The sequence below is a fragment of the Chionomys nivalis genome, chromosome 12 (assembly GCF_950005125.1).
Source record: "Chionomys nivalis chromosome 12, mChiNiv1.1, whole genome shotgun sequence".
NCBI lineage: Eukaryota > Metazoa > Chordata > Mammalia > Rodentia > Cricetidae > Chionomys > Chionomys nivalis.
In genome coordinates this window covers 55,348,116-55,373,299 of record NC_080097.1, presented here as the reverse complement: position 1 = coordinate 55,373,299, position 25,184 = coordinate 55,348,116, and the positions used below count along the sequence as shown (strand labels likewise).

The following is a 25,184-nucleotide window of genomic DNA, read 5'->3' as shown; positions in this document are numbered from 1 at the left end:
CAGTCTCTCTTCCCACTGCCTGTGGATCTGGATGTAGAATCCTCGCTACTTCTCCAGCACCATGTCTGCATGTGTGCTGCCATTGTAAACTGTAAAACTGGAGTAAACTGTAAAGCAGTCCCAATTAAATGCTCTCTTTTATTAGAAAGGCTGTGGTCATGGTGTCTCTTCCAGCAACAGAACACTAAGACAGAAGTCCTTACCAGAGTGGGGTGTTGCGATGACAGCTCTGACTTTGCTGTTTGTGGATAAAATGTGGACTTTGGATTAGGAAAGCAGTTGAACACCTTCAGTGGGCCTTAATGGGCTGAAGATGACAACAATGTAGATTACGATGGTCTTGTTCAAGATGTTTCAAGAACGCTAGTAAGTGGCCAAAAGATTATTCTTTTGATATTTTCGTGAAGAATGTGGCTGCTTTCTCTCCTTGCCAAAAAAATCTGCCTGAGGCTAAACTGAAGTTCTGAATTATTGGCTATGGCAAAGGAAATTCCAAGACAGCCTAGTATGGACTCTGCTGTGAGGCTATCACTGGTCACTCTAGTATGGACTCTGTTGTGAGGCTATCACTGGTCACTCTAGTATGGACTCTGTTGTGAGGCTATCATTGGTCACTCTTACACAGATCTATAATGCAAAGGAGCAAGCTGAGCAAGGAAAAATGCAAAATGCAGTTTTAGGAGAAAAGGAGCACCAGGAAATGTATGGAGCTAAGTCCAGTGCTCAAGAAGATTAAAAAGAAAAGCCTGATGCTAACTGGAGTAAAGGGAGTGGTGACTTGATCCTACTCAGATAAGCTTTCAACTCGTGGAAGGAATTAAAGAAAAGCTTAAAGGGTGAAGGAAATCATCAACGGAGGCCAAGTTCCTGCCCCAGCGGAGCAGGAACAACAGTTGGCACAATACTTTAGAGTCAAAACACCAGAAAGGGATTTTGTAATCTCCCTTCATGGCTAAGGAAAGCTGCAGAGGCCACGAATGTCAGGGTCATCCCTGATTGGAGGCTCGAGACCACTGTGTGAAGCTATGAAGGTGACCGACAGAGCTGTGGAAGACCTGCCAAGGAAAGCTGCTAATAGGGAAGAGAAGCAACCCGAGAGAGGTGTGCTGCAGTTAACAAAGCTGGAAGGGGCTGCAGGTCAGACACAGATGCAGAATCTGGAAGTTGCTCTACTAGCTTTCTGCCTTGCTTTGGTCCAGCGTTTGCTCACTGTGCTCCCTTCCCTTGCTTTCAGAAGGGTAATGTATGTCCTGTCCCATTGGATTTTGTAAGTATGTGATCTGTTTTTGATTTTTACAGGATATCATGGTTAGGAGAGCTCCAGGAGTCTTTAGACTCTTAAACACTGTTGGGATTGTTATAGACTATAGAAACTTCTGATTTGACTGCATTTTCCCTATATGATATTGCTACAAGCCTCTAGGGGCCCGGGAGTACAATGTCGTGGTTTGATTAAGAGCCACTGTGAAGCAGTGCTATTTTAAAGGATTAGGAGGTGTGGCTTTGTTGAAAGAAGGGTGTTGGGGGTGGGAAGATTGGCCCAGTGGTGTTTTCTTCCTGCTGCCTGTGGATCCGGATTTCAGTTACTTCTTCAGCACCATGTCTGTCTGTGTGCTGCCATGCCTCATACCATAATAATGGACTCACCCTCTAAAACTATAAGCAAGTCCCCAATTAAATGATTTCTTTTATAAGAAAGACTGTGGTCATAGTATCTCTTCAAAGCAACAGAACACTAATACAACACCCATGAACAAATCACACGTGGTCAAACCAAAATATAATAAAAATATTTAGTGAAAACACATATTTTAAAGCCCATTGAAGGATTTAAAAAATACAAATCAAGTTTTATCAATTTGATATTCAGGTTATAATTGGCTTAACACATAGCCTTGGTTTATTTCCTAAAATCATACTGCAGTATCTTTTCAAAAATTAAATGCCTTCATTAGTTATATTAATAGAGGTAAATATGTAGACAGTATACTCATCCCTGGGTTTCTTAAAAAAAATAAACTAAAAGTCTTAGTGTAAGTTTAAAACTTTAATATTTATAAATTTAAAAATGTTACACGTGCTGAATGATAGCAGTGTTGACATTCTGTGGTCACTAAACCACAGCTCACTGCATAGAGCTTCTTTTTGTACAGAGAATAAGATCACAATACCAGGGTTTGCCATTTGTCATGATTTCGTGGTAGACACCACACCAGGAAACCTGGGTTTAGAGCACACTTGAGGTCAGATTCCCCACCCCCACCCCCAGTAGGTACATAGTGCAGACACGGTAAATAACCTCAGGCTGGGAAATTAGCCTTCAGAGCACACCTGACAGCTCCAAAGAGCTAAGAGGCCTAAAAATGCAGACACAACAAGAAAGCCAAACCTTCCCACAGGTGAAGAGCAGGCCACAGGGGTACAGAGAGCTGCCTACTCCAGTCACACATCTCCCACTGGCCAGGAGGCATCACCTGTACAGTCTTTACAGAGACCTCCACACATCTACAGAACAGAAACACTTCTCCATCCATCTTCAAAACTAGCAAAATCAAAGTCCATTATTAATCTTCTACTTTGACCTGAACCAAATGTACTCTTTGGCTATATAAGTCATGGTTTCCCCTTATAACCAACCAGGAACACTTCACAATTCTTATGCCTAAGGGAAAGTGAAGTTAAACTTGAGCCATGGCCCTTTAAATCAACTTGTATTTAACAAGATGTCTAATTTGGACATTTTTCTAATTCCAGAAAGTTTTAAAGAAATGCAATGTTTCCAGAAAAAACCCACTTAAATTTTTAAGTAACTTAAAAATACTATTACAGCCTCAAATTATCTGTTATTCTGTGGGAAATTTTATAGAAAATTTATAATGTTAAAAACCTCATATCAAAATGAGTTCCTTATTCTTAGAAAAAAAAAAAACAAGAGACACCTCTGCACAACACTGCGGTTCCTTCAGACTCAAATGCTGAGTGTGGTACTGAGACCCTGTAGTGATCACTCACAAGACAGGGCCCAAGACAATCACCTCTACTAACAGAGACGGCAAACAAAATATACGTAAATACGTAACAAAGAAAAACATTTTCAGGGTACAATCAACACTACCTGTCCCCTAGGAGACTCTGACCTGAAATACTTGAAACTGACAGCTAGCGTCCTGTCAGGACTTGAGGGCTTCATACAAGTCTTGACAGAGAGGAGACAGGCGGCGACACAGTCCTGACCGCAGGAAGAGCGCTGAGTGATGCTGAGTGGGGAAGATTATAGATTTGTTTGGTTTTAAAGTGAAAACTGGGACAGAGTATCTGATTATCATTAGATATTTTTTCCATACAATTAATTTAAAGTTCTTTTTTTTTTTTTGGTTTTTCGAGACAGGGTTTCTCTGTGGTTTTGGAGCCTGTCCTGGAACTAGCTCTTGTAGACAAGGCTGGTCTTGAACTCACAGAGATCCGTCTGCCTCTGCCTCCCAAGTGCTGGGATTAATTTAAAGTTTTTAAGTTTGGGGAAAATCTCGACAGAATGTACATAAATTGTCATTTGTATCAGACAAAAACAATACAGTCACATTGACATAACAGTCTTCCCCCAGAATAATATTCAACTACTGTGTTAGAAAGGACACTGTCAAATACAACAACCCAGCACAAAGACATCAGTCAAACTACCCTCTGCAGAGGCCACAAGAGCACAGCTGAGGGGGTCACATCAGCACCACTGTTAGCATACAACCTCCCTGCCTGGTGACTCTGATGACTTAGTGATTGCGCCCTGGGGGAAAAAATGGTCAAAAAGTATAAGATGAGCCAAGGTGAACAATAGTATGGGGAAATACAGGTTAGAGGACACGCTATGAACAAATGAAATTTAACACAAAAGAGGAAAAGTCAAATATCTGACAGTGAGCGTCCTCTTAACATGTATTTTAAAAAGTGCACAAATGATTTAACAGTTTAAATTGGAAAACTAGTCCGTGACCATGAAATCCACGGCCTCAATACCCACTGGGTGAAGAGCATTAGGAAGTGGAACAGCAACAAAACCCAGAGGTTCACAAAGCACTTGTAAACAACAAAGCCAGGCAAAGGAAAAGACCAAACTAAACAAATACTCAATAAAGCAAACAAATGCAAACACACACCCTGAAAAATCTTGGTGGTACAAGTGGCATTCCCATTATCTGAAATATGGTGGCGTCATTCACTGTCAGTTGGCCATTAATCAATGTTCTGGTGATCATTTAAGAATTATTTGGTCCAATCTAAAATAAATCTTCCTTCAATTAAAAGTGGTGTAACAGAACTGGAGTATCATACTAGTATCCGGGCAATTTCATATAGTTCTGTCTGTATAGAAGCTATACTCAGATGCCTTCTTACTGCATCCTTCCCTACCCATCTCCACGTGAACTTAGGCCCATAGTTATAACTCGCACGGCACACACAAACCACACCCGCTGAGGAAACACAGACATCAAGAACAACACAAAACAGTGATTGCTGATGTAGAGCACTTCAAGTCAAGAGAAAAAGAATCTAAAAGCGCTCCTTTCCAAGAACCTGAAATACAGAGATGTGGAGAATGCTGTTTTCCTTCTTTGTAGTATTTAGAGATTTTTCTTCCTCCATGCTTACTGTTACTAAATGGTGATCAATATAGAAAAAAGGATTCTCAAAGTTATGGCCCTCAGCTCTGCATCCACTCACACCTACCATCACAGGGATGCTCTGTTTATAGAGAGCCATACAACGTCTCCAGAGCGTCAGATGCTAAGATGTGTGCGGTTCAGGTTTAGCAGAGAGACGTCAACAGCAGAGGAGCCTGCCCCTCCACGGCAGTCTCAGATACACCTGGGCAGAATCATCTTGTTGCCACTATACTCTATGACTGGTCCTGCAGTTTCCAAGGACTGCTGTTTATAAATGAGCTTTTATTTTCATAATTAAAACTGGCACACAAAATTAAGTGGAGCACGGTAGCAGTATAAAAATCCTGATTAGAAAAGCCAGAGGATCTAAAGTGAATTTTTCTTCTTTCTTTCTCTCTCTCTCTCTCTTTTTTTTTTTTAAAAAAAGGACAGATCATACTTTGTAACCCAGACTAGCCTGGCATACATGACTATGCCTGGCTAAAGATAAATTTTTAGTCTCTGAAACTGAACTAACGTGGCTCCTGTGACTTGAGGATAACAACCACTTTAGCATAATTATTGCCCCTAATGCCCCAATGTGCAATAGTCTGTGTGAAGTGGTAATTCACATCCATTAAAAAATTATTGCTTAAGCAAGCCATCCAGAGTAGATACAGGCTGTGTGGTTGGACAGAAACACAGAGAGGTAACCACACAGGGTTTCTCGTTTCATTTCACTAGGAAACACACATAAACACATAATCAAAGGGGCAGGAGGGTCATAGCAGCTAATACCCTAAGCCAACTCTTACGTGTCAAGACTAATTTCTCTCTAAAACAAATCTGGTTTGTCTTTTCCTCTTAAAATTAAGGCAATGAAATGGCTACAGTTCCTAAAGTTAACTTTACGAGACAGAAATATACACGCATTTCCCTCAAGTTCAGGCATCACCGTCTGATTAGAAACCTGCAATAATTACACGAGACCTGCAACGCTGAGGACGAAAGGGAAGGAAGGTGGGGAAGGGGGAAGATGAACAACGAAACTAACAGACACTCGCTGATGATTTTTCTTCCTGCATAATTATAATCACTGAAGGGAGGAAAAGTAGGAAAGCACAAAATCTCTTACGGGTTTTCACCATCTCTTGCACTGATTCAAAATGTTAAGGATAACAAAGGGGAAGAACTTATTAAAATGGAGACCCCAGAGCTAACAACCAGGTATTCTGAAGATGCACAGCAGGGCCCAAGAATCCACTCCTACAACCAGTTCCCCAAGAGATGAGGGGAATCTATGGACATTTTGAAAAATAATTCTGAAAACATACCACCTTTGGCTAGTCACCTATGCTTTGATAAAAGGGCAAAAGGCACTGAATAGGAATTTCATGGTGCCCATATCTGTTTGCACATATATGGAATTGCATTTTGAAATTTTAAATCACCATTCAGAATCTAGAAGACAAGTATATGGCAGATCATGGCTAACACCTAATAACAGAAGCTGATTTTAAGTTGACCTCTCCTGTTTCACCAAATTCCACATCGAAGTCTCAGGCTCTCCGAAATCCAAATGGTCAAATGAACTGAGGAATAGGCCAAGACTCAAGTCAACTTTCAGCAATTCAGTGCACTTTGCAGAAAGGATCTAAGTTAAGAGTATAGCTCTGCAGTTTATTTCACACAAAGGAGACCACCAACATTTGCCATAAATTCTTCTAAACTCTTTAGGAAGGCCATCTTCTGCTTCCGGTCCAGGGTAGGAGGAGTGCTGCTTGCAGTGAGCTTGTTGAAGGCATCTGCTAATCTCTGGTAAATGATTGGGTCCTGCTGACTTGACAGTAATGTCTCAACTAGTTCAGAATACTCAGCCTGCAAAGGAAACAAGATAGTCATAAGAATGCCTTCTGGGGATCCTAGCAGGGATTATGGGGTTGGTTCTAAGGCAGGGCAGACCACTCTTTTTCCAACATCAGTGATTACTGTTCTCACTTTATTTGTAGGTTAATTCATTTAATATGTAGGCTGCAATGAGATTGACACTACCAATGTTCACACTTTACAGATGTTCTGCCAGCTGAAGTAACACATTCAAACTTACACTTATAAAGCAACAGTATAGGCAATCTGGCTCCACGTGCTCCCAGCTTTGTGGTACTGCCTTTTCTATTTAGTTTGTATTTTGTACAAAAGCCCTATGTCTATATTGTGACGGTGAACAGTTCTCGTGCAGACACCTTGTCCACCCAGCTCCAAGGACAGCAGAGGCACAGCAGCACAAGTGTAGAGGTTTGAGAGCTCTCGCAAGGGGGAGGTAGAACACTTTGAAAGTCCCAAGCCAGCACTGTAGCCAGTGGCTTTGGATAAAGGGCAGGCATAATGTAGTGGTGGTATTTTTTATCTTTGGTATTCTCTCTCATAACATTAATATACAGGTAAGTGGGCAGAGGCTGGAGGGAAAGTCACCTAGGCCAGAAGTGCCGTGGAGAAAGCTGGTCTGCCATTAATTTCCATGAGCTCCTTGGGATATCACAACAATAAAATGATGAAATCAGACATCATATAGAGCAAAAGAGAAGCAGGGTACAGCTTCCCAAATTCCCACCCTCATCGTCTACAGCACTGAGCCAGGGCTACCTTAGCTGCCCTTTCCAAAGGACAGAAGGAAGCCAGTATAACTTCAAATCATTGCCCTATTGCCAAGAAATGATAGTGCTTCTGGGGTCAGGCAGCAAGAACCACACTAGTTGTTCCAAAGTGCCCACTCTGCTTTCTGTCTTTCCAGGGGACAAAAACATTTTTTACACTCATTTATGTGTATGTGTTGTCAGGGAACAACTTGCAGGAGTTGGTCTTCTCCTTTCACCATGCTTGTCTTATTTCTTATAAATGTTCTTACATTTGTTTATTTATTTGTGTGTGTAAACAACTTGCAGAGTTAGTTCTCTCCGTCCACCACATATATAGGACTCAAGGATTGAACTCAGGTTATCAGGCTTGGTGGCAAGTACCTAAAGTGGCCTCTGAGCCATCCTCCTGGGCTCCCTTGAGTGTCTCTAAAATGTACATAGTCTAAAAGCCATCAGACAAGGAAATCAGAATGTATTGCTTGCACACACGGGAAAGAAGTCCACTGTCTTAGTAAGCAACATGATGGAAGGGAGCACACACCTGAAAGGAAAATACCTTTTATTGGGGGGAGGGGTGTTAGATATTTATTTAGTGGGTTATGGAAGGGAAGAGAAAGAAAGAGGAGAGAGGGGGGAGAAAGGGGGGAGAGGGAGAGGGAGAGGGAGAGGGAGAGAGAGAGAGAGAGAGAATGTAGTGAGGCAAGCTTTCTTTGAAGGCCCAGTGTCTCTCACAGCCTGTGCTTCACATGGCACACAGCGTCTAGAAGAAGAGGGGCTTTATATGCGCGGGTCTGAAAACCCTACTGGTTTCAGGAAGGCCAAGCTTCTCCACCCAACCACTTGGCCATACAAAAAGGTGTAAGGTAATGGAAAATTAGGCATCACCCTTCCCCAACTTGTTCCTTTATGTACTTTATATATTAGATAGGCATTTTATCAGAATTAGGAGGCAGGTGAGCCTCTGTTACATTGATCCCACAAGAATAATGGTTTTAGATCTTAAAGGTTCAACAAAACTAGTAATTCATTGTTTTCACTAAACAAAGTAATACTCCATTCTTTAATACTCTCTGAAGGCAAACTCCCACTCCCAATCTGATATACCTCTCCATTTTTATAAAACCGGAATTCCTCAAAGACAGCAGTCACTCACTGTGTACATGCACCTGGCTCCTAGCACAGGTAAATTAAAGCCAAGCTTCTAGGTGGGAACTGCGACAAAGAATGGCTCATAACAGAGAAGGGAAAATAAATTCTTTTGATCTGACACAGATTGTCAGATAAATACAAAAATACAACTCTAGAGCTCATGAAAGAGCAGAAAACACTGAACCGGGGACAAGGAACTGGGTCTCTGAGTCCCGGTCCTGGAAACACAAAGAACTGGTGGACGAGGACCATCGTCGTCCACGAGAGAGGGGTGTCAGTACCTGGTGCAAACACACCAATGTGTAGAACGCCTCTCCTGCTGCAGTCGTCATCTCTGTGTTGTGCTTCTGCAATACCAGCATATCAAAAACCAGCTGAAATTACATAATACGATATCGCTATAAAATACAGGATAACTATTTAAAACTCTAGTCCCTCCCTGCCTGAAAAAGGGACAGCAATTATAGTCAATTTATTACATTAACCGATTAATTAGTAAATCACTTTTTAATCTAAAAAAAATTCTGTGGAATCTATATTTACAACATCGTTCAAGAACACAAAATAGAAGTAGAAGAGAACATGCTCCTAAAGAATTGGTCTTCACGGAAAAACCAGTGAACATAGCTGTGGTGCGCACACCTTTAACCCAGCACTCAGGAGGCAGGGGCAGGAGGATCTATGCGTTTGAGGTCAGCCTGGTCTACACAGAGAAACCCTGTCAAAACCAAAACCAAACCAAACCAAACCTACACATATGAATCAAGAATTTTATGAGTTGAGCCCGGCGGTGGTGGCGCACGCCTTTAATCCCAGCACTCGGGAGACAGAGGCAGGCGGATCTCTGGGAGTTCGAGGCCAGCCTGGTCTACAAGAGCTAGTTCCGGGACAAGCACCAAAAAAAAAAAAAAAAAAAGAATTTTATGAGTTGGGGACTGGAGAGATGGCTCAGAGGTTAAGAGCATTGCCTGCTCTTCCAAAGGTCCTGAGTTCAATTCCCAGCAACCACATGGTGGCTCACAACCATCTGTAATGATCTGTAATGAGGTCTGGTGCCCTCTTCTGACCTGTGGGCATACACACAGACAGAATATTGTATACATAATAAATAAATAAATAAATAAATAAATAAATAAATAAATAAATAAATAAATAAATAAAAGAAATTTAGGAGTCTGGAGAATGGCTCAATGGTGAAGTGCACTGGCTGCTCTTCCAGAGGCCCTGAGTTCAATTCCCAGCAACCACATGGTAGCTCACAACCATCTATAGTGGGATCTGGCACCCTCTTCTGGTGTGGATGAAGACAGGTCGCTCACATACATCAAACTCAAAACACACACACACACACACACAAAGCTCCCCTCTTTTTACTTTGAGATGAGGTCTTGCTAACATGCTCAGGTTGGCTTTGAACTCACTCTGTAACTGAGGCAACACTCCTTTATTAGCCCCAGTAGTTGGCATGGCAGGCAAGTACCACTTAGCTTGGTTAAGAAGATAGTTCGCCAACCTACTCACCAAACATCTTACCTTAAGGAAGTGCCGAGTTGCTAGAAAAAGTGGTGAATCCGTTTCTTGTGCTTTAGCACATTGTTCAGCCAATGGTGTTAAGGCCTCAAGGCAGAGCTGGCATACTTCTGAACTCATTCTGAACATAATGGTCAAAGAACAAACTAGAAGACATACCCGACTTTATAAAAGATAAAAAAAAAAAAAAAAAACAAAACACACCAAATGACAACTACATTATATACATGACTATTGTAGAAATGAATACAGATAGTGGGGGTAGACCAGATTGCAAAGTCTTAACTGAATTAGGAAAGACTCAAAAAGCTAGCCTTTCGAGTCTAAGTCTGGTGATACCTAGCTTGTTTCTGCAGATGATGACATTATAATGTCAGCAAGCTGAGACTAGAGAACCAACTGCAATACATCACATGACCTAATGAAGGAATGACGTGAAGACCAGGGCCCAGGTGCTACATATATGAAAGGGAAAGATCATGTAAATTCACAAGAGAAATAGAATCAGAGCTGGCCATGGTGGTGCAAAACTTCGAACCCAGCACTCAGGAGGCAGAGGTAGGCAAATCTTTGAGCTTGGGGTCAGCCTGGTCTACAGAGTGATTTCCAGGACAGCCAGGTCTGAAACTCTGTCTCAAGGGAAAAAGAGAGAAAGAAAAAGAGAAAGAAAGTTAAAGCAGCTTATAGAGGGGACATGTTTTTAAAGAAATAAAACAACTATAAAAGAAAATCAATCATTTAAAAAACTTTAAATAAGACGCCCCCTCCTTGAATAACAAAGTTCATGTAAAGGATACGAGGTCATTCCTAGTTCTAGAGAATACATCAGACTCTTAAACAGATCCTCAGGAAGCTGGGGTATTTTTTCAGGAAAAATCTCACAAATAAATGTGATCAATTTGTAGTATTGATTACAAAGGGTTGGAAACTGAAAAAGAAATATTAAATATTTTGATATTTAATAAAATAAAAAAACTAACAAACTTTTAAGTAGTACAATGATTTCTCTAGGATGTATTTAACATAAAAACACTAAGCCCTAAAGAAATGTAAATAAGTTACATGAAGGAAACTTTTCAGTAGCTGTTATCAAAAAAATACATAGTAGAAAGAATTATCTTCTGGAAGGCTAATAGGAAATATAGACAAGTTCTGATAGTCTATGTTGATCCTGAACAAATAAACAAGGCAGTCAAAAAACTAAATGATCCTTTGTTAACGTGTTAATTTCCACACAGTTTAGTATGTGAGAAAACATATTAAACTGTTAAAACTTGTGCATAATTAGAGTGGTCAGTTCTCTTCATCTTTCTACTTGGACAGTTCTGACGAACCGAGGGGAAAGTAGGCAGTCTAATTTAACCACAAAGAAAATGTGCACCGAATGTTTATGATGACTGACTCAATGGAACGGACAAACACTAAAAGCAAACCAGTGGACAAAGTTGAATAAACTCATCCTAAGAGTCGTCACAAAAACCCAAGGTTCATGGGTTGATAGTAACTGCCCAACAGACATTGCTCAGGGAGCAAACAAAGTACCTGGGGAGAGTCTAAGGAGGCACCCCTAACTAACACTTCTGATCGGCACCACTCAGATACTTGCTTGTGCTCCCTACAACACTATCTCTTTCCCACCCTTTATCACATACATAGGTGTGTGTACACGTGCATTGTGATACATTCATAGACACACACCCTTTTCTTCCTTCTCCAGTGGATCCTTGTTCTTGACCTTATCCTTCTGTGATAACTTAAAACAAAAGACTTCTCTCCTAGAGTACTTCTGGAAAGAGGAAAGGGCAACCTCAGTGGTCACCCACCTTTAATACCAACTGGTAGAACCAAGGCACAATACAGTCATAATGTGCAAAAAAATTTAAAAATTAATTTTGGTTTCTACCATACCAATTCTACATGGAAGGGCTTGGAAAATACCCACCACACCTGGCTTCTTTGGTTGACAATGAAGTTTAAGAACAAAATGACAAATTCTAAGAAAATTAAAACTGCTAGCAGAACTGTTTTCCTGATAACATGAGTCACTATCTGTACACAGAGGACTAGGGCATGTGCACTGAGAGAGAAGCACAATAAACTGCAGTAGAAATACAAAGCTGTTAACACTCTTTGTGTTCATATTATTTTAATTACCTTCAAAAGATCTTGTGACATTAAGGGCAGAATCAGGTTCACTCCATATAAAACAACATCAGCTGCTGACACAGATCTGCCTGCTGCTTGTCCTGGCTCGTGTCCTCTGAACACTTCATCTGCCAAAACAAAAAGCACACTGTACAGTCGTAACTTAAATCTCCAAAGCTCATATTCCTTTATAAAAACTCAAATATAGTCACGCTCAAAGACCCAAGAAATCCATTAACGGGTAACAGAGAAATCTGATAAGCCCAAGCCACGCCATCCTTTTGTATTATTTGTTGGAGAATCTGAGTACCAGATACAATAATAGTGGATAAGTAAGGGCAACAGACGTTCTAGAAATCAAAGTTAACACAGTTAATGCTTTGGTATTTCACTCCAGCACCTCTAGCTAATGAACTGTGAAACTAACAGGGCAGACAGTAAACAAGAAAAACAAACCAACAAAAGTCAACAGAGCAAGAACAATCTCAAAGACTGGACACAGTGACTATTGGGGCCTACTACAGTAACAGCTTGGAGAACCTTCAAAAAATCAAAGGGTATCTCTCACTATGAAGCCTGCATGACCTGAGGCAATGCTATATATGATACTTTCTCTTATAAAGCTACACTCTTATTTCAGGTTTGAAGGCAAAGTTAGCAGGGAGGTAAAGCTAACTAGTGAGGGAAGAGACATTTAAAAGATATGAAGGCAAGAGTAAGCAATTGAAGGCATTGGGCGTAAACAGCCCCTCACCCTCTTGTTTCTGAAGCAGCTGCATTTCTTCCTGCCTGTTTCTCTGAGAACAAACCTAGCAATGGCTTATGAAGGAAGTGGAGGCAAACTGCACAAATGTCTGAGCTTTACTGATTGACCAAGCTCTTGTCTGTAAGAACAAGAGCTTATCTTATGTACTGATTGCCAAGCATAGTGCTAGCAAGACACAAATATTCTAAAAGGTCTTTATTATCATACCCACTGATAGCAGAAAGGTGGAGATTAGCAGTCTATCCCCGTATTATGATACTGGAGAACTATGCTAGGTAGCCTATCATGTCTGGAATTCAGTACTTCTCACCCCAGTGGGATTTCACATGTTATATCTATAAAACATTGAGTTTGATGGGCAATCATCTCCAAGGGCATGAAAGAGCCAATGAAATATCATTCTAAAGCAGTGGTTCTCAACCTTCCTAATGCTGCAACCCCCCTTTAATACAGTTCCTCATGTTATGATGACCCCCAAACATAAAATTATTTCATTGCTACTTCATAGATGCAATACTGTTACTACTACAACTATCTGATATGCAGAATATCTACTGCAGGGGTCATGACCCACTTTTGGAGGAGGCTGCTTGTTGGTTCCCAGCTGCCTAGCCCAAAATAATCATACAGAAACTGTATTAATTAAATCACTGCTTGGCCCATTAGCTCTAGCTTCTTATTGGCTAACTCTTACATATTAATTTACCCATTTTTATTAATCTGTGCATCACCACGAGGCTGTGGCTTACCAGGAAAAGTTCCGGCATCTATCTCCTGTGGGGCTAGGTAGCTTCTCTCTGACTCTGCCCTTCTTTCTCCCAGCATTCAGTCCAGTCCTCCCTGCCTAGCTCTGCTCTGGCCCACCCTGCTCTGCAATAGGCTCAAAGCAATTTTTTACTCATTAATGGTAATCACAGCATACAGAGGGAACTCCCACAACACCCCACTGGTTGACAACCACTGCTCTAGAGAATAGGGTCCATAGACACACACAAGGATTTGAATGTGAGTTCAGACTTACTAGCTACATGCATGTATGCTGTCACTTCAGCAGTAAAGAGGGAATAGGAACGGCGCCTTCTGCACGGGATTACGAGAAAAGCAGCAGCTGGCGTTTATTAAGAACTGCACAACCGGGAGAAAGAGGCAGAAGCCATTTCTCTTTTAGATAAAAAGCATGTGTGGTAGCTGTAGAATAAACTGATTTTTATACAGAAGAAAAAAAGAAGTAGATAAAAAAAAGTTTACATTCATATTTAAGTAGACACGAGAAAGGTCTTCAGTTCCCCCTTCATTTCAACCAAAGGGATTTATTTCCATTTGTTCTCTAAGCTCAACTTCCTCATGGGGTTTTACTTCAAGAAAATAACCTGTAGTTTTAACAAAGACAGCAACAACAACCACTTCAAGAGACTTTACCTGTGTCACTGAAATCTATGAACTCCTTGGAGAGCAGGTTAGTGAGAAGCTCCATAATGAGAAGCAGGTCCTGGTACTGCTCTTCTTCCGCTGTAACATCTATCCTTTGCCGCCCTAGATTGTTCTTAGAATATACTTGCAACAAAGTAAGGCAGGCTTCATATAAATGCATAGCTTTGGACTGTAAGAAAATGAGGAGTGGTATTACCTGGTGGGATCTAGCAGATAAGCCCAAGTTCATATGTACTCTAAACTGCAATAGTAGCTCTATATAGCAATAATGAAGGGTTGAGAGTTGGAGAAGTACTCGCCAAACATGACCACCTGAGTGCAGCACCATCCCCAGTGGTGTATGCTGGGGATCCTAGTACCAGGGGGAGGAGACAAGAGGGCCTTGCTGGGTGTGCTTGGCTTGGTGAGCTATACAGTCAGTGAGTCCTTATCTCATCAGAAAGTAAGGTGGAGAAAAATAAAAGAAGATACCCACCATTGACCTCTGAGACAGACAGACAGACAGACAGACAGACACACACACACACACACACACAGAGTATTAACAATGATAAAAAGAGCTTTAATCTGAGCACTTGGGAGGCAGAGGAGGATGAAACTCTGTGAGTTTGAGGCCAGCCTTGGTAGAGAGACACTATCTCAAAAGCAAAACAAACAGCAACCCACAAAACAACAACAAAACCACCAAAGGCCAATAATAAAAGGATAATTATAGTAAGAGTACAGCAATATTTAATATATTAGCACCTCTCTAACAAAATTTGGAATAAGAACTTATATTCACCCCACACAACTTTCTATTCTGGAGAATACAAATATGCATTAAATGTGAAGCAAAAATGGAGTATCATTGCTTCAGAGACTTGTAATCCTGAAGGAAGAAAACTAAAAAGAGCTTACCTCTCCAAGATAGCATATCTGTTTATGTGCAACTTCAACAAAAACTTCTATAATGAGATTGACAGTTTCTGGAGTATTTTTGTAAACTTCCATTAACCCAATGCAATTGTTAAGGAAGTCCATTAAAAAATTAAAAAGAATGGCTACATTGTCGATCTGGGTGGCCTCAGCTATGCCACACAGGGCCTCCAGTGTGGCCGTGATCTCCTGCTTGACTTCCTCCTGCTGACACACCTGCTGAAAGTTCTCTTGGTTGATCACTCTCAGGAATCGCTGCTGCAGAGGCTGAAGAACCTGTGGAAGTACATCACAGCATGACCTTCCGAACATGCAGACTGAGTCCTGTAACTTGGATGAACATGTTTCCCAAAATGTTCTCGTTTGTTTTTTTTGAGACAGGGCTTCTTTGTGTAGCTCTGGCTATCCTAGAACTTACTCTGTAGACCACACTGGCCTTGAACTCAGAGATCCACCTGCCTCTACCTCTTGAGTGCCGGGACTAACGGCATGAACCACCAAACCTGACTCCCAAAATATTCTTTATTGGAACAGGATAAGCACACAAAACAAGAACTATTTGAACCACTAATTTCCCTACCCCATAAGTTTTTGAAACAATCTTGCTAGATAGCCCAGGCTGGTCTCGATTTCTCAGTGTTCCTGCCTGACTCCTAGGTGCTGCGATTACAGGTTTGAGGTACATTGTCCATTTTGAGAATCTTCATACCTTGTGCCATACACAAAAAAATGACACCAAAGTCACAGAATAGAGTTCTATGAATCTCATTCTTTGAAAAAATTTTTATTCTCTCATAATTTTTTTCTAGTTTTTACTGCACGTAAGTGTTAACATCTGGTATCCACTCTACTGAGGCAAGGTATCTAGAGGAATCCAGCTTGTCCCAGGGATACTCTCTTACACGTGCTGGGATTTGAAGCACAGCCAGCCTTTAATGTAGTGCCGGCCCTCTGAGCTCTGGTCCTCATGTCTGGGGACAGTGCTTTCTCCACTTAGTCATTTTACCAGGCCCTATTTGTTTTGTTTTCTGATAGCACCACTGTGCGTCCCTGGTTGGCCTCAAACTGGTGTCAATCCTCTTGCCTCTGCTTCAGAAGAAATAAGATTACAGGTGTGTGTGTGTGTGAGTGTGCATGTGCACACGTGCATATGTACCACACTAGTTCATTCTTTAAATTCTGCCACTTCTCTCCACATTTTTCCAGGTGACTTGCCAAAGAATTATAAAGATGGGGGGGTATACACCTCAGAACTCCACAGTAGGGAATCAACAAACTTTTCTCTAAAGGCCAGAAAGCACGTACTGCACACTCTGCACTTCAGTGGACTCATATAAAGTCTGAGCACTAACTCAGTGACGGCTCACCCACAGACTAGCAGCCATGTTTGTTCTGTGAGTCAATTTGTCAGTTTCTAATGTAATGTAGTTAAAAGGCCTTGGACTGTCCGTTTTTTCCTTTTACTTCCCTTTCCTTAAAATTCTTGGTATATAAAACATAATTTCAGATAATCAGTTCTGCTCTGAGTGTTTTTAGGGCTTAAGAAATGGCTTAGGCCAGGCGGTGGTGGCGCACGCCTTTAATCCCAGCACTTGGGAGGCAGAGGCAGGCGGATCTCTGGGAGTTCGAGACCAGCCTGGTCTACAAGAGCTAGTTCCAGGACAGGCTCCAAAACCACAGAGAAACCCTGTCTCGAAAAAACAAAACAAAACAAAACAAAAAAAAAAAAAAAAAGGCTTAGTTGGTAAAGTACTTGTCAAATATGGTGGTTTGAGTGAGAATGGTCCCCATAGGCTCATACATTTAAATGCTTGATTCCTAGTTGGTGGAACTGTTTGGTAAGGATTAGGAGTTGTAGCCTTGCTGGAGGATGTGTGCCATCCCACACTATTCCTACTCTGTCTTTCTCTGCCTCATGGTTGCTGTCTCAACATGTAAACTATTGCTCCAGTGCCATGCTCCCCACCATGATGGTCATGGACTCATCCTCTGAAACTGTGTACAATCACCCAATTAAATGCTTTCTTTTATAAGTTGCCTTGGTTATGGTCTGTTTTTACAGCAAAAGAACACAAAAGTAACCAAGTCACCATATAAAGTACAAGGACCCGAGTTCAAACCCCAGTAATGATGTATAAAATATCTATAATTCCAGTGTGGGGAGACAGAGACAAGATGCCCAGAGTTTGCTGGCCAGATAGTCTAGCTGAAAACAGTTTCAGACACAGTGAGAGACCTACCTCAAACATATAGAGCAACTGAGAAAGATGACTGCAGTCAACCTCTGGCTACATGGGTACACTTATATGTGGAAGACATGTACACATTCATGCAAGTGCTCACAGAACCAAAGGCATTAGATCTCCTAGACCTGGAGTTACAGGAAGCTGTGAGCCACCCAAAGTGGATGCTGGGAGCCAAACTTGTGTCCTTAGGAAGTAGTGCATGTTCTTAATTACCAAAACATTGCTATGGACCCAGGGATGAAAAATAAAAAACTCAGCCTGTTTTACCTTAGCAGAGAGAGAGAGAGAGAGAGAGAGTCAGAGAGAGAGAGAGAGAGAGAGAGAGAGAGAATGAGAATACTTTAGAAAAGAGGGGAGTGGGGGTGAGAGAGAGAACACTGTAGAAAAGGACCAGAAGCCGGACCTCTCTATATACACTTGATTCAAGTTATAAATATTACAGAAAGTGCCGACGCTATGGGTTGAATTAGAACTTCAGAAAGTGACCTCAATTGGACAAATTGAGATGCAATAAATTAGGATTCAGTCATACTGAAAAGTGAGCCCCTACTCCAAAATGGTATCTTATGCTCTGAGAAAACTGGAATGCAGAGTACAGAGAACTTGCAACAAAAGAAGTGTCAAAGGTTGTCACTAACTACCAGAAGCCACATTCGTGCAGACCTTAGAAACAATGCACACCTTCCTTGGACACTTAGGCAGACTCCTAAATAAATGCAAGACAGAATCTGTTGCTTAGGTCACTGTGGTAAGAGAAGTGCCAGAAAACAAATACACTGCAATTTGCATCTCCTTTTCAAGGCGAAGAATGCCTGTGGTTTTTCATGTCAACTTCTTTCTTTCAGTTTTTTGGGGAGAGGCTGACTAACCTAAGGCCTTGACATGCTAAAGCTAGTGCTCTATATCTGAGATACCCACCATGCTTTTCATATTCTGATAAAGATACACCAATTCACGCTCTCATCTAGGTTGGGGAAAATGTACCTGAGTCCCAGAAAACATCAGTAATACTCAATGTGTCAAACAAGCATGGCTGGGTAAGCCCTGAGACAGTAGTTATCAAGTAATAAGCTTCAAACGGTTGATGAGGAGGAAGAACACAAGGTAAGTTATTGTGAGGTGTTTATGTCTCCAGACCATTTTCTAACATCTGCAGGGTGACAGAAGAATCAAAAGTGAAGAGATTTTTTTTTACCTCTGTCCAATACTGCTGCTTTGTTTCTGTGTCCATATGTGCAAAACCTCCCAAGACCAGAGCCTTCATCAGTGTCCTCTGTACTGGGCTTGACAAGAAATTAAGAGGTGGGCTTCGGCTTGCAAACTGCTTTGCTAGGTTCCACCAGTTTTCACACTGAATTACTAAGTTTGCCCTACAAATAGAAATAAAGCATTAGGTGTGTTTTGTTCACACACACACACAAAAAGAAGATAAGAACCAGACAGGGCTGGAGAGCTGGCTCAAAGGTTAAGTAAGAATGATTATTGCAAAGGACCTGTGCTCAGTTCCCAGCACACACGTGGTGGTGCATAGCCACCTGTAATTCCAGTTTCTGGGATCTAATGATCTTTCCAGGTATGTGTAGATACGTGTTGCACATGAACTCACGCAGGCAAAAAACACATTTAAAAGAGGCGAACATTTAATTTTAAAATCTGCTAAGGCAAACGCTGCTGTGTTACTCAGGTTGGCCACATTATTGCAATCTTTCTACCTCAGCCTCCTAAGCACTGAGAATATAGTATGACTGCATGAGATTCCTAAAAACGTTTTATTTGTGTGTAAGTATGTGTGTCTGTATGTGGGATGTGTACAGGTGCCGAAAGTACCAGAAGATGACACTGGGTCCTCTGGAGCTGGAGCTACAGACAGTTGTGAGTCACCCAGTGTGGGTGCTGGGAACCAAATCTTGAGTCCTTTGGAAGACACTGGGCGCTCTTAACTGCTGAACTGTTTCTCCAGCCCCTGGATGTAATTTTAAAGAACAGCATCACAAGTGCACATGGACTCTGCAGCTACACTGGTTTTTATTTCAATTCCAATAATTGCTCAAGAACATAGAATTTTTTACTTAAGTGTGTTTATCATCAGTTTTCTGACTGCAAAATGAGAATGGCTGTATAACCATTTCTTTGCGAAGAGGTTCAGAAAACTTCTAAGAGTAAGAAGCTCCCAGCTTCTATCTGTGGTGATCAACTGCTGCTGAGCAGTTGCTCTGTGCTCTGGATGCCCCCAATTGTGCAAGTGGTGAACTTTCACAAGAGTCACCCACGGGAAGAGTGTGTTTTTTGGTGATGCAGATGATCTGCAAACAACCCCTCCCCCACACTCCTATAGGTGACTCTAATAAATTCACTGCTTCAACAACCTGGACTAGTTCCTTAGTCTGTTGGTGTCCTCTCTATTTGGAAGAGGTAGAGTCAGGTTCTCTGGGGACAGCAAGGTGACAGGTACAGTCAGCTCTGAATCTCATGCTTAAATGAGATCTGATGTGGGTGTCCTACTGTATATGTGTTGCTTTAACTGGTTGATGAATAAAGCTGTTTTGGCCAATGGCTTAGCAGAGTGAAGCCAGGTGGGATATCCAGAGTTAAAGAGAAAGTGGGCAAAGTCAGGGAGATGCCACGTAGCAGGGTATGTAGCCGCCAAAGGAGAAGGACACACTGGAACCCTAGGACCCTTATCAGTAAGCCACAGCCTTCTGCTGATACACAGATTAATAGAAATGAGTCAATTTAAGATTTCAGAGTTAGTTAATAAGAAACCTGAGCTAATACACCAAGCAGTGTTGCAATTAATATAGTTTCTGTGTGATTATTTGGGTCTGGGTGGCTGGGAACAAAGAGCAGTCTCTGTCCACGGAGATCTTTTATGTGCAATGCTCACATGGGAATTACTGAGTCAGGCCGGGGCGGCACATGCCTTCAATCCCAGCATGGAAGGCAGAGGTAGGTCGATCTCTGAGTTGAGGCCAGCCTGGTTCAGGACAGCTAGGGCTACACAAAGAAACCATGTCTCAAAGAAAAAACTAAAAAAGTGTGAGTGTGTGTGTGTATGCACACACATGTGTGCATGTGGGGGACTGAAAAATATCAAATGAGAATATTAATACATGAAAGTAGGTTTTTATTTTATGTGTTTGAGCGTTTTGCCTGCACATATGTCTGAGAAAATTGTGTGTGCCTGGTATCCAAACAGGCCAGACAAAGGCATCTTTGGAACTGGAGTCATATTCAGTTGAGAGCTACCGCTTGTGTACTGGGATCGAATCAGGATCCTCTGGAAGAGCCGCCAATGCAGTTCTCCATTACATGGGTAAGCTGCCATTTGCATCTGTAACAACACTGTGATGAGGTTTTAAAAGCACTACTCTGGAAATGTAGATTCTAACCGGGCTTAGATATTGCTACAATTTGCTAGCCACTAAAGAGCAAACTGAAATCTGTGTTCCACCTAACTCCTTACCTTTCTCTTCTTTCGACCAATGTGACAAGGAGCTGTACAGTGTCATTTGCAAGGTCTTGCTCACTACTCCAGACTGATAGATTGCTGATGACCTTCTGTAAGAGGTAGCCAATAATCCACTGGGAACCCTCTGTATCTGCTCCAAAGGCTGTGCTCAATGGCAAACTTATCTTAAGAGAAGAGATACATTTTCTAAGGTCAGAATGAGTAGCTAAAAAGCAAATCTACACCAAAACTACCATCAAAGCCTGAGGGGGTGCTCACTTCATATCACTTTTATCATTTTTCATTTGAATCCAAAAGATAATCCCCAACCCATCCAAGCTTTTCAGCTAATTTTTCTGTCAGTGCAAGTCTCATAGGAATTATTAACAAGCTGACATTTAAAATAAACAAACATACAGATCTCAGACAATATATAAACATATTAATCCAATGGTGGTGCATCTTAACACATCAATGGAACCAAATCAACGCTCTAAGAAAAGTAATATAACAGCATTTCAGTCCCAAGTCTCCCCCAGCTCTTTATTTTTAAGACAGAGGTTCTCTGTGAGTCCTGAAACACTGTAGAGACCAGGCTGGCCTTGAACTCCAAGATCCACCTGCCTCTCCACCGAACCCTGATAAAAGTTCCGTTCTTATAAGTAAAACAAAAATCTTCTTACCTCTAAACTTGCCATCATCATAAACCCAAAAAGAGTTACCAGTTTTACATCCTCACCTGATCATACAGTTTTTCATCTACCAGGAGATAAGTCTTGGCCCAGCGTTTTAGAAACCAAACAATATCTTTGCCCATTTGAGGGCTTAGTAGATGAGTGAGATCTGCTCTTATTGCTCGAGATTCAACTTCTGAGACTCTTAGCACTGCAGACAACAGCCTGTGGGGGGAAAACAGAAGTTGCTAACCCTATTTTTTTTTCTCCATAAAAATCTTTTGTTTCTTTATGCCAGGCTATGTGTAAAAATTCCCAATAGAGTTAAAGATAAAATACCCACACTATTTCTGGTCTTCCAGAGTCAAAAAAGAAGAGAGATGGGAAACACTGTCTGCTCGGGCTATAACTGCAGATGTAAATCTCAGCATCACTGTCTAGAGAGTGGCTCCCAGCTCAAAATGGAGGAACACACAGAATTAAATGTTCATAGTCTAAGCCCACGTTTCAGCACTCTTCCAGTAGGCGGGTTAAATGTTTGTATCACAAAAGACAAGTCCTGTTATGCTTTAAGATATGAGAATAGATTTATTAGAATGTCATAAGTACTGAGCCTTGTCTACAAATCTCATGGCCCAGCATACTGTCTCATAATCTTTATTCCTAATGGTATCTTAAAATTAGCCTTCCCAGAACAATTACATAAGTACACATATGGGAATGGGGAAGTAACATACCAGAAATTGTATATTTCAACTTGACTTTAGCCAAAAGACAAGGAAGCACAGGTTGTAATAAATATCAAGGCCTAGACTAAGATGTTAATAACTACAGTTTGGCCTCTGCTCTCAAGAGGGCTGAAATCCTGTGTAAGCAAACTGGTGGACGTGTGCATTCTTTATTGATCCTCTGACCTCTCACCAAGAAGTACTCAGTGCTATTGTCCACCCTGCCCTTTTGAAAGAGCTCCCTTCCTTGGCTGCCTGGGCATCACTTCCCACATCCCCCTCATCTATCTGTTTACTGTTCCCAGTCTTTGTTAAAGATTCTTCTCTGGACCTTCTTAAATCAGGAAAGTTTCCACCTAAAAACCTCCTCCCCCGCTCACTATTTACATGTTTCTCATAAACCAGTACTCAAACTTTCTAAATTTTAGAACAAAATTTGTGAACAAAAATAACAGAAATCCTAAATAACCTCATGTTATCAATAATAATGTATTGATAAATTTCCCTTAAGATTAAAAAATTTTAAATATAATTTAAAGCCTAATAAAATTCGAAATCAAATGGTTATATTAGTACTTTAAAAGTATGTACTGCAGCCGGGCGATGATGGCGCACGCCTTTAATCCCAGCACTCGGGAGGCAGAGGCAGGCGGATCTCTGTGAGTTCGAGACCAGCCTGGTCTACAAGAGCTAGTTCCAGGACAGGCTCCAAAGCCACAGAGAAACCCTGTCTCGAAAAATCAAAAAAAAAAAAAAAAAAAAAAAAAAAAAAAGTATGTACTGCAACTCAATCTTTGCAGTGTTGAATGTCACTACTGTTTATTCAAAAGAAATAAAATTCCTTTATTTGAACTTTATTTCCCCAAAGAAAATTATTTACCAATTACATGCTTTTCTTTGATACAAACATTTATATATTATACGTCACATGAATTTCCAAAGATAATAAAACTATAGGTATGTTGTCTCCTACTATTGTAATACTTAGCATGCAGAAGAACAAAATGTAACACATTTAAATTATGAGACAATTTCCTCCAGTGCCAGGCTCCAATTCAGAAGTTTGTACAGGCTGGGCAAGTGGTCTACCACTGAGCTACAGTCTCAGCCTTATTTTGAGTATTTCTTGGGGATAATACAGAAGGGTTTTATGTATCCTACTTAGTTTATCTACTTGTGAATAAATATTACTTATTGCCAGAATGAGTCAAAGTTGAGCCAAAGTTGGTTCTTTTCTCATTTTAAGAGATGTAAACACTGGAGAGAAAAACAAAACAAAACAAAATGCTCCCATTAAAAAACAGAAGTTATTTTTCCAACACCAAGGTTATCCACTATTTGAATTACTTACAAGTCATATGACAAAACTCAAGATCATCCCAGCTGACCCAGTACTGGGTCCCCTTTCGGTGTTATGTGATGCAATGAACTGCATCCTGGCTACATAGCCATCACCAACAGGAATTTGGAACTGCCCTTTTCCTTGGTACTCTATGGGCACCCATACACTGCAAGTCCATAAAGAGAGTGAGCTCAAGTTTCTTTCATCTAGTGAAGAAAGGTGAAAGGGTACAAGCAGCAGAGGTCAGGCAGCCCTACGGAGTCTTCCCTTCTCTACGCCATGCCCAGAAATCAGCAGTAGCCTGGAGAGCTCTCTCAGAAACCCTTCTCAAAACTCAAGGGCCAGTTTCCATCTTCTTCCCAAGACTGAAAAGCAACTGCTTCCCACAGTGCCCCTGTCATGTTTAACTCCACCTTCCACAAGACAGCAACTCTACACTACAGTTTACTTCCTTCCTGCAAATGCACCTTGCCTCACCTATGAGAACCAAGGCCTCTCCAACCCAGTCCGTCACACAGGTACACAAGCTCTTTTCTCCAGCCTCTTTCCTCTCACTGCCTGACACTTTGTCTCTCCCACGCCACCCTGATGTACTCTTAAATCCCATCAAAAGCTGGAATTGAAGAAATGACTGAGCCAAATACTTTTTAATTGTTAATATTTCTTGATCAGTACCTGAGTCAAGCATCCTGTCACGAATACTTTATATACCAGGCAGCACTCAGTTTCCCAAATTGGTCCTGTATTACATTTGCATCCCATAAATCGGAAGTTATCATGATGAGCTAGCCCTTAACTTAGTCTTATAAGGAACACTGCCCTAATGCAGTCTGAACATTGCCATATCTCTCTTTGATAACCATGACTAGACCCGGAGGCAGTCTCCCCACTTCCAATACGCACTCTAATCATAGTAATCAGGGAATGTGCTGTGATGTGTGACTTATCCCCCATTCAGACCTTACGATAGTACCCCCATCTTCTGCAGCACAAAGGTGTCTTACAAGATGTATAGACTGTACCTCTTTCCCTCCTTACTTATTTCCGCAAGTCATCTCTTACAAAACCCACTCCACTCTAGCATCTTGGCTGCTGTGCAAGGACACCAGGATTGACTGGTCTTTGCGTTAGCTATTTTACTTTATTTTTGCTCTGCCTACAATGCTCTTATCCTGGGCACCTTCAAGACTCCCTGACCAACCTCAATCCTTGCTCAGAAATCATCTAAACAAAGGCCACGTGGATCACACTGCTTAGGATTATATCAGCCCCTGCAGGAGTCTGAGCTTCAGCTGTCGCGCCCTACTTGGCTTTTCACCCACAACGCTTTCTGTCCTCCAACACATCCCATCACTTGTTGAGTTGCTCTCCCTTACTAAGAACTCTAAAAGCGGAGGGGACTTTGCTTGTTTTGTTCAAGAATGTATCCCATTGGCCCACAAAGTGTTCAACCTATGAAGATACTTGATTCATTCTTAAATGACAGTTTCTTCAGAAATATGGACTACATTTTTAGTGAAGCAAAGGTTGTTTC

The 25,184-nt window shown here is 41.4% G+C and overlaps 1 protein-coding gene across 2 annotated transcripts in view; it reads right to left on the bottom strand.

Annotated features, from left to right (window-relative positions):
* Positions 1 to 1,779: 1,779 nt before the first annotated feature.
* Positions 1,780 to 25,184, bottom strand: part of Xpo4 (exportin 4) — a 94,992-nt gene continuing 71,587 nt past the window's right edge. Inside the window, exons 14-23 of one of the 2 annotated variants that reach the window (XM_057786165.1) lie at positions 21,646 to 21,805; positions 20,922 to 21,091; positions 18,654 to 18,828; positions 15,195 to 15,488; positions 14,283 to 14,463; positions 12,107 to 12,225; positions 10,750 to 10,880; positions 9,956 to 10,073; positions 8,704 to 8,796; positions 1,780 to 6,515 (exon numbers count right to left, since the gene is read on the bottom strand). In XM_057786165.1, coding sequence (XP_057642148.1) covers positions 6,318 to 6,515; positions 8,704 to 8,796; positions 9,956 to 10,073; positions 10,750 to 10,880; positions 12,107 to 12,225; positions 14,283 to 14,463; positions 15,195 to 15,488; positions 18,654 to 18,828; positions 20,922 to 21,091; positions 21,646 to 21,805 — 1,639 coding nt within the window. In that variant the 3' untranslated portion in view covers positions 1,780 to 6,317. The remainder of the gene's footprint in view (positions 6,516 to 8,703; positions 8,797 to 9,955; positions 10,074 to 10,749; positions 10,881 to 12,106; positions 12,226 to 14,282; positions 14,464 to 15,194; positions 15,489 to 18,653; positions 18,829 to 20,921; positions 21,092 to 21,645; positions 21,806 to 25,184) is intronic. The other variant, XM_057786167.1, reaches the window with a different exon arrangement.